At 43.4% G+C, this 9,920-nt stretch overlaps 1 protein-coding gene across 1 annotated transcript in view; it reads right to left on the bottom strand.

The window, feature by feature from the left end:
• Nucleotides 1–930: 930 nt before the first annotated feature.
• Nucleotides 931–9,920, bottom strand: part of LOC102033882 (serine/threonine-protein kinase PAK 3-like) — a 10,962-nt gene continuing 1,972 nt past the window's right edge. Inside the window, exons 4-13 of the mRNA XM_031056078.1 lie at nt 9,846–9,920; nt 9,257–9,410; nt 8,286–8,349; nt 7,317–7,365; nt 5,938–6,050; nt 4,968–5,085; nt 3,593–3,692; nt 3,279–3,475; nt 2,140–2,277; nt 931–1,066 (exon numbers count right to left, since the gene is read on the bottom strand). The exon at nt 9,846–9,920 is cut by the window's right edge and continues 10 nt beyond it. Of these exons, the coding sequence (XP_030911938.1) occupies nt 938–1,066; nt 2,140–2,277; nt 3,279–3,475; nt 3,593–3,692; nt 4,968–5,085; nt 5,938–6,050; nt 7,317–7,365; nt 8,286–8,349; nt 9,257–9,410; nt 9,846–9,920 (1,137 nt within the window). The 3' untranslated portion in view covers nt 931–937. The remainder of the gene's footprint in view (nt 1,067–2,139; nt 2,278–3,278; nt 3,476–3,592; nt 3,693–4,967; nt 5,086–5,937; nt 6,051–7,316; nt 7,366–8,285; nt 8,350–9,256; nt 9,411–9,845) is intronic.

Here is a 9,920-nt window from a genome sequence, read left to right as displayed (position 1 = left end):
ATATATTTATATATATGTACATATATACATTTATACATATATGCACACACTGTATATACACACACCTCCAATATATATATGTATATACAGATATATATTTTATATATATATGTATATACAGATATATATGTATAATATATTATATATATATGTATGTGTATATATATGTATGTGTGTATATATATGTATGTATATACAGATACATATTTTTATATCTTTTATATATATATATAAAATGAGCATTATATAAGGAACGACAGTTCAGGAGAGTTAGGGGGGGTTGTGCATAGGGGACAATATAAGGTACAAGGTAAATGTATGTCCATAGCTCTGTAACACACTATCTATACATATAATTATATAAAAATGTTATATATATAGTGTATCTATATATAGTATAAATAATAATATCTATATTCTATAACTATTTATACATATAATAATTATACACATGCATATTTATACATGTAATAATTATCCAGTATATTATGTGTCTATGTACATTTGCACACCCCCCATTTAGCAATCTATGTTATATACATATGTTTCTCTGTAATCTCTAAATATTTTTTGTGTCAATGTGTTCTGCCAGGTGGAGGGAGGCCAGGGAATTCTCCAAACACTCCACAGTCCCAGCTGACTGTGTGTATCCAACAGGATGTTTGGGCTGCCCCATTCTTCACCCGTTTTTGGCTGGAAATGCAATTGCACTTTCTTCCTCACCCAGAAGTGCCACAAGTGGGCAAAACCCAGCCCGTGGGCATTCCAGAGGCAGTGTGGTCTGGAGCTGATGAATGAAGGAGACCTTTCCCCATTTCCAAACCATACCAAAACCCCCATAATTGGGACTTTCCATCTTTAAGAAGCAACCAATAATTCAGAAGTGAATGGAACCATTGGGTGAGAAAGGAGCAAATCTCCCAAAGGAGTGAAAATTTTATTCCTTCTTTTGCTCTGTGTTGGCACTGCTGGTCTGAACTGTTTCCGTGGCCTGACAGATTTTCCTGGCTGTACAGATCAAGTCAGGCAGGACAGAGAGACTCACGGCTGTTCGTAAAAATGGATGCTGCCCAAAGGGAAAAAAAAAAAAAGAAAGAAAGGAACTGTTACTTTCCAAAGCCAGTTTCTCACAAGAGGAAGCATGATTCCTCTGCTTACCAGAAATACACATAAATAGGACTGAGGGGACCATCTCCACTTCAGTCTTAATATTCATGACTTTGCTGTCAGAGGCAATAATCAATCTATCAAGGTGTCTTCAGCTTGCTGGGATTTTGACCCTGCCAGCACTCCGGGAATGCCACTTGCTGCCTTAGGGCTTTTTCCATTTCAGGAAACTAAAAGGACTCACGTAGGTTCCTTTTTCTAAAGGTAGGGGCTGCTTTAGTTGTCAGAAAAGATGAGTGCAAGCTGTTCCACAGGGAACTCCAGCACCTCCAAGGAATGTTGATCCCATGAGGATTTAGGGCTGTGCTGTTCTGAAGAACACTCAGGTGCAGGTTTTCAGCACCAAGACAAGAACAGCCAAATCTCTGACTACTGGGCTGGGACTGGGTTCCTTTTCCATCACCACCATTTTGGGCCTCTGGCACCATTCTACTGCAGTTCTCTTGCCACCAGCTAAAACTGAATGCACTCCCAAAATACAACACAGAAATGGTCAGAGGGTGGATGGAACACCTTTCCTCTGAGGAAAGGCCAAGAGAACTGGGATTGTTCAGCCTGGAGGAGAGAAGGCCCCAGGGAGACCTTATGGCAGCCTTTCAAAATTTCAAGGGGACCCATTTTTCGTAGGCCCTGTTGCAAAGGGACAAAGGATAATGGTTTTAAATGAAAAGAGGGGAGAATCAGGTCTAAGGAAGAAACTGTTTATGCTAGGGGTGGTGAAACACTGGCACAGGTTGCCCAGAGAGGTGTTGGACGCCCCATCTCTGAAAACATCCAAAGTCAGGTCAGATAGAGCTCTGAGCAACCTGATCATGTTGAAGATGTCCCCACTCATGGCAGGGAGGTTGGACCAGATGGACTTTAAAAGTCCCTTCCAAGCCAAATTCTTCTATGATTCTACTTTGCAGAGCACCCAGACTGGGGATGTGAAGGAGGTGAAGAGACTTTCCCCTGCAGCCCCTGGGCCTTTACCTGCAGGAGCTCCCTAGCTGTCCAGCGAATGCTGGGGTTGGTGTCCAGGCAGGAGTGCAGGAAGGCGTGGAACAGAATTGACATCTTGCCGGGCATCCTCAGAGGGGGGTACCTGTTCCGGGCAATCAGGCGCTGAGCCTGGGGACAGAGGAAGCACGGGACAGCCACTGACCATCCCTGGGGTGACAGCTCCACTGCAGGCCCCTCCTGGCTGTCTGAGAGCTTTTCTGGTGTCTCTCAAGGGGCTGTGATCAGCATTTGAGGGCAAGGAAGCAGGGAACTGTCAGTCTCCAGAGCAGTGATGATAATGAGCCTGAGTGTAGCTCAGCTGGTCAGAGCATGGTGCTGGTAACAGCAATCCCCAGGTGGGCCATTCACTCAGGAGCTGGAATTGGTGATCCCTCCCAACTCAGAATATTCTGGGATCTGGAAATCATTCTCTTCATCTGGGTTTGCTGCCTTATACAAGGCAAAAGCAATCCAAAAGTCAGGGAACTTTTTCAAAAAGAGTGGAAGACTGAAATCTTCAGAACTGTTGTCTTCCTCAGGCATTAACTGTGCAGCATTTAACCTGGTTTCAGCTAATAGTCATGAGATTTTATCTGGTATACATTCCTCCACTATTCCTTGCTTGATTGGTATAAGAATTCATCATTTCATTTTAAGGAATTAGGATCTAAAACTGAAAACTTTAAAATATGTTTACTACAAGTAGCTTTGCTAAAATATACTTCTAGAAATTTTTTGGGTAAGACATAATTATGGCATCACTAGAACCAGTAACCCTCCCTTAAAGGTACTGATCAGAATTTGAAAAGACTTCTGGGCCTGCAGATACACTTGTAATGCTTTTCATAATAATTTCCCAATTGGAGAAACTTGCTGCTGTCATTCCCAGCTCCAGCTCAGAGGGAGATCAAACACAGCAGGAGGAACTCAAGCAGTGCTGGAGGCCAAAAAGGCACATTTTTGCACTGGCACAGGTCACTTCTCCTCTGATGAGATGTTCTGCAGGGACATTTCTAGAAGTGGGCCTTGGTGGAACTATTTCAGGCTGATTTGAGTGGGATTTTGGTTCATGGGAGACAAAACGTGGCACAGATTGGCAAGACAGTGGCATCTGACTGTTTGCACCTTACCTGGATGGGGCTTTCTTTAAAGTATGGAGGTTCTCCCTCCAGCATTTCAATGGCCACAATCCCAAGGGCCCAGATGTCCACTTGGGTGTCATATTCCTTTCTTTTCACAATTTCTGGTGCTACCCAGTAAGGAGAGCCAAGCATCGTGCACCGTGTGCTCCGCTCCGGGGTCAGCTGAGCACACAGGCCAAAATCAGCTGAGGAGGAAAACAAAAATACTGTCAAAGCCAGCTTGAACCATGAAACCAAGCACCAGAATTCCCCACTCTGTGTCTGAGAACAGAGGGATGCTGTACCTGACCAAGAACACCTACTCAGTTTCACAGATCCGTCCATCCCGAGAAGAATATTATCACTTTTGACATCTCTGTGGATCACACTCTTTGAATGAAGGAAATCCAGGGCTTTGAGGCACTGAGACAAAACCCATGAGGGTAAAAGTTAATTAACCTCATTTCATCACACAAGACAAGGAGATGGCTCTAAAAGATTGAATTTCTAGGTGAAACACCAATTGTTGATATAGACTGTCCATTCCTAACCCAGCCAGAATGGCTGCAGTGGTTCTGCTCTCTCCATCCAGATGACAAAGGAGGGTTTGCCAAAAAAAAACCCCCATCTCTCCCTCCATTATAAAGTGGATCACTTTTGTGTGGGAGGCTGCATGACAGAGGTTTTATGTTGGCCTCAACAGCACATTAAGCAGCACATTAGTCACTTTTCAGAAAGAAACACCACTTGGGGTGCAATGCTCTCCTTTTAAGCTGAGGGCTGTGAGAAATGAGGCTCTGTTTTAATTTGCTCTTAGTTTAAAATTCTGCCACCAGCAAGTTTGCTTTTGCAGGCCAAGAATGCAGTGCAGACATGCTCCAGTGTAATGAGGCAAAGTTTAGAATGTTAAATAAAAAAAGAGACTGACAAAAGTGTATAAGAACAGAGTATAAGAAATGCAGTTGTATTGGCAGGAGGCTCACTTAGATGCCCTTTGTCTTAGGTTGACCCACATCTTGCAAATGTACATTTAGATGAGAAAACAATGAGTAACAAATATTGAGAGCAAAGCTATAAAGTGGACAGGTTCTCTGCTGCATGGCATTGCATTACAAGAATACTCAGACCCGGGATGGTTATTACAAGTAGTAAAAACAGTTCACAACACCTCACAAAAATGGAATTTTTTCCTAGTCAAATCTTCTGACAAAAGAAAATTCTGTTAAGGGAGAAGAGCCATAGGGAATAGAGGTGTGGATCTAGGTACACTTGGTGATTTTGTGGCGTGGCTTTTTGGGGTTTCTTTAAGTCCATTTCTTACAAAATGCATCTTTGTGAGTGACCCCATCTTCTCCAAGACTTTGCCCGTTTTCTGTCCTCCACTGCCTGTGGTTCTGTTGGCAGTGTACTATTGCATTTGTATTTTTAACTTTCCTAGTAAAGAACTGCTAGTCCTATTCCCCTATCTTTACCTGAGAGCCTCTTAATTTCAAAATTATAATAATTCAGAGAGAGAGGGTTTACATTTTCCATTTCAAGAGAAGTTCCTGCCTCCCTTAATAGACACCTGTGTTTTCAAACCAGGGCACCCTTTTATTTTACATTTCATAACATCAGCACTGAAATAAAGCTCTGAACACAAAGTCCCTCCTGCCCCACCCTGTCCAAGCCATTGGAAGCACGAGCAGGGTCCCTCACCTCCTTGCTGATAGCAGCTATCATTCTTTCCTCCATTAAGAGTCGGACAAGAACGCTGGTTAAAGTGCCTCCATCCACATATTCCATCACGAGCCACAGGTCTTCATTCACCAGGTAGCTGAAAGAAAACAAAGGCATGGAGATGAATGTGCACAGCTGAATTACCTTGTAGAAAAGACTGCAGGGGAGTTTTGTTTCCAGGTCACTTGTAAATGGAGGCAAAATGAAATGGAGAGACATTCCTTATAGGCTACAGAGCATTTGGAATACAAGAGTATTTGGAACCTGCGCAGTCTAAATGAGAAAGGCTCATGAGAAATGAAAAATGCAATTTAGTAACAGCAGAGATCAATCTGGAACCAGGAAACTTGGCATCAACTGAATCATTATTTTAATTTATCACTTCCACCATTCACTCCAGGAACTCCAGGAACACAACTCCAGAGTTATCCATGGGAGGAGGCTCTGCAGCACTCAGGACAGATGTTGGCCAACCATTTGGAAAACACTGCATAAAGTACAGTCAGAAACAGGAAAAACTATGTAAAAGCTGGCAAATTATGTGGTTCTGCAAATGATAATTTAGTCTTCCTGGCTTTCACAGCACTGGAAAATTGTGGGAACAGCCCAAGGGAGATAATTTCTATAATGGTTTATCAGCACTTATTGTTAAGGCATAGAAAATATGATCAACCTGTAAAAACCAACCCCCCCAAACAACACAGAGGTAATGAACTGACAGGCTGTTGTTTTAGTAAGACATGGCACATCCAGGTTTTTGAAAAGAGGTTTCCAACTACATACACAAGAAAAGATTAATGGAGACCCAAGGCCATCTCCACCCATCCACTGCAGATGAACAGAGAAATAAGAAAGAGCTCCATGTTCTGCCAGTGCACAAAGGGGTTTTTTAACTTTTGTCTTGCTGTGTGTAAACAAACATTCCCATGCTAACAGCAGAACCACTCACCTGTCTATATAATTGACAATATTGGGATGCCTGTTTTCCTTCATGATCTGAATCTCATTGACGAGGAGTTCCTTCCTGCTCCGTCTGCGGAGAGGCATCTTCTTTAGGGCCACCTGAAATGAAAGTGGAGCCCATGGGCTCCAGAAGTTCTGCTGCAGGAGAGCACTGTGGCCACAGCTCTCTTCACAGAGAGCAGCAGCCACAACTTCCCAAGGATTTTTCCTAGGAAGGCAGTGAGAAGCACAGAGAGAAGAGAAAACAATTCTTGTCTTTATTCACTGCTCCTGTTTTTGCACATGTGGAATGTGTTATGGAGATTGTTTACCAAAAGTGATTTGTTAATTGGACACGGGTGAAAGTTGTTTTGAGTGATTAGCCAGTCACTCAAGGCCGTGTCTGACTGTCTGGAGACAGTTATGGGTTTTCTTTAGTATAGTTATAATATAGTATTAGTATGTAATATGGTATAGTTTTAATAAAGTAATTATTCAGCCTTCTGAATCATGGAGTCAGAGCACATTATTTGTTTGTTGGGGGTGCCTAGCTTGGATAGAGCACAATGACCATGGAGAGTGTTTTTGGAATGATGGGGCTGGGCTGTGCCAATTGCCCTGTGACCTTGTGATCAGACACCAGGGCTCAGGAGGTGACAGGACAACAGCTGGTTTCTCCACTTGCTTGGATGCCACTTACAGGACACTTGCCAGACACATATTGCCTTCTAAACTCTGCAAAAATTTCCCTAAACTATCACCCACAGACCTCTGACAACACCCTGCACCCACATTCTTTCCTGATGGCCTCAGTTTATCACCTCTGTTATTATTCACACAGGTTCACTGCAAGCAGGATTTTGTGGCTGTGAAAATATATCAAAACAGCTGGGAATCCTTCAGCAATTCAATGGGGTTTGGCCATTATTTCAGCAACTGCTGCTGGTCTTGGTTGAGTAACAAAGCAAACACGTGTACATGATGGATAAAATCCCATCCTAAAAGATCATAGCAGTTACACACACACAAAAATTACAATTCCACAAAGTTTCTCAGTTCTTGAACTTAGATTTTGCTATTCCATGAGCAATCTGAACTCCACAGTTCAGATTTGCAATTATTTTCTGGGTTTCTAAAGAAATAACCCATTCTCTGGTATTTTAAGCCTTAATTATTTCTCCCTCTGAAAGACACCACTAGCATTCTTTCTGGACCTGAGTAGGAACAAAGCCTGTCCAAAATTAGTTTTGCAGGCTGCCATTGCTCTGTGCTTGAGGAAAGGCTGTGCAGGAAAGCTCTACTGGGCACCCAAAGCTCCAGCAGAGCTCACAGCAGAGGGGAAAGCCCTGAAGAGCTGCACAGTGTGCTGGGGGTGCTGGCACTCACCACATCTCCCGTGGCTGGGTCCATGGCTTTGTAAACAGTCCCGAAACCCCTGGAAACAAAAGAGCAGTGAAGAAAGGAGAAGCCATTCAGGTGCTGGGAGTGAAAGCCAGCCCAGACAGGAGATCTCTGCTGCATGAAGTGTTTTAAAACACCTTGGTTCATCTGTTCTTCAAACAGCAGCACAGCAGCCCTCTGTCATGTAGGGTGTTCAAGGGAAAACTGAGAAGAAAACTGAAGAAAAAGAGCTGGAGCACAGATCTTCAAAACCTAAGAGCAGGGGGAGGGTGTGCCTACAAAAATTGAGAAGTATTTAATTTTTTTTTCCATTTTGCCTTGTTGTGTTGGATTTTTTCCTTCTTTTTGTGTTCGTGTGTGTATTTTTTTCCCAGGGAATGCATACTGCAGACTGCACAGGGTGGGATTTTGTATGACAGTGCAAGAGTTTATTATTTCACCTCCAGTTCCAATTGCTAAACTACATGGTTATAATCTGGATTTCTGAATGTTTTTAAGTAAAATATTTGAAATAAATGTCATTGAGAACTTCTATCTGACAGCTGTGGGGTGGTAAGGTACTCTTTCAGTCAATAAGGTTTGAGGGATGAGAGATCTTTCAGATTCTTCAAGTGTATAATCCAGAGTACTAAATATTTTTTTAGCAAAATATTTGAAACAAGTGTTATTGAGAACTTTCACCTGACAGCTGTGGGGTGGTAAGGTGCTCTTTTAGGCAATAAGGTTTGAGGATGGGAGATTTTTCAGGTTCTGCTCCTTGTTGCAGGTGAGGCACTGCCAGCATCGAGTTTTCTTTGACAACACCTTCTGACCTTATTTATTAATTCTGACCTGTACTGAGATGGGAGGATCTAAACCCACATCATGTGTGGAGCTTGCCTGGATTCACACTTGATATTACAGCAGCAAAATGCCCAGCCATGGTTTTGTAGGAGTGACTGGGATGGGACTTACCCTTGGCCAACTTGAACAAAATCAACGTATTTGGTCTTAGGGTCCCCCTCGTTCACAATGCCCCCTGAAAGAAATGAAATGCAGGATGCTCACTTCAAACAGACACCACCCTCCAGGAGATGGGAAATGCACCCCCACTGTCTGGCTGTGAGCCCTCTGTGGGCAACAACAGCAACAGAGGCAGCTCCAAAGCACAGATATTTCCACATATATTTCTTTTTGAAGATTACCTTGACAGGAAACAAAGCACCAGCAGAAATATCCACAAGAGACAGGAAAGACCAGGTACCAAAGCAAGAGTTTGTTTTCTACAAATATTTAGGAGAGCTAAAACAACACAGCCTTTATTTTCCTAGGAATAAACCCTTTGTGTGATTCAACAAAAGGTTTAATATTTCTGAAGATTAAATGCACCTTGGGTTCTGGGATTAATTTTTAAGAAACGGTGCAAAGTGTTTCCAGGAGAGAAGGGGACCTTCCCAACTTTCAGCAGTTCACCAAAGGATTGTCTTTAAGATTTTAAAGAACAGCATCTCATGTTCTAATCAACAATGATGGGGCTTTAGGATCCAGGACCCTCATCATGGGTTACCAGGCTAAGTTCTGATGATAACCTTGCCTGTGCTATTTGAAGGACCACACTGCTTGTCTTCAATCTAACAGATTGCTGTGAAGTATTTTTGCTCCAATGACTTGTCAGGGGACTAAAGAGAATTTAGGAACCCAAATATCCTGCTTGATTTGGCCAGCAGCACTCAGGAGTTCAGTAGTTCATTCACCAGGTCACAGCACCTTCTGCTGAATCAGAAACCATCCCTGCTTTTGCCTTCAGCACAGAGGGAAGCACAGGGAAACTGAACCCAGTCTGAGCTGCCCTGAGGAATGCCCAGAGAGAATTCCTGCTTCCTGTGTCCCTTTGGTGCAGCTGAGGCTGGGACACACACACCAGACAAGAGGCACAGCACACGTACTCAGCTGTTCCAGCACTTCCTCTATCACAGGGAATTGCTTCTGTGGCTGGACCCTGGGTTTGTCCAGAGGGCCTGAGCTTCTGCTGAGGGTGTCAGACAGGAGAAATGTCTCATCATCTACCTCTTCAGCTCCCAGCAGAGAGCTGGTGTGGACCTGTGATGAGAAATCAATGTCAGGAAGGGAGCAGGCAGGGATCCCCTGAGCTCGTATGCCAAATGCAAACCCTCAGGAAGATGCCTGTCAGCCATATCCAGTGCTCTTAAACTGCTTTTTGCTATCCATATCACAAACTGAATGAACAAAGCCAAAACAAGTTCATGGCCAGTTACACGTTCAATTTTCATGGATTTTCTCAAATCATCTGTGCAGAGGGGCAGGTACATCCAGGAGACAATTTATCCTGTATCCTGCAAGGGAAACTGATGACTAAAAGGGAAATTCAAACTCAATTTTCCAGGTGCCAGTGGCTGGGGTGAAGCACAATGTCATGGCAGGACTCCAGCCCTCAGCACCTCCAGCTGTGAATGCAGCAGCTGCTGAATGGCAGAAACTCTGAATTGCACAATGGTATCCAAAGCTGGCACTTACTGATCCTCCTGAGGAAACAGCTGCAGCTTCCTTGTCCACCTTCTTCTCATTATCCTCTTGTCCAGGAAGGGAAAG

The sequence above is a fragment of the Geospiza fortis genome, unplaced genomic scaffold, assembly GCF_000277835.1.
Source record: "Geospiza fortis unplaced genomic scaffold, GeoFor_1.0 scaffold157, whole genome shotgun sequence".
NCBI classification, from domain to species: Eukaryota; Metazoa; Chordata; class Aves; order Passeriformes; family Thraupidae; genus Geospiza; species Geospiza fortis.
The sequence above is the reverse complement of the archived record's forward strand: the minus strand, read 5'-3'. Positions and strand labels throughout refer to the sequence as shown.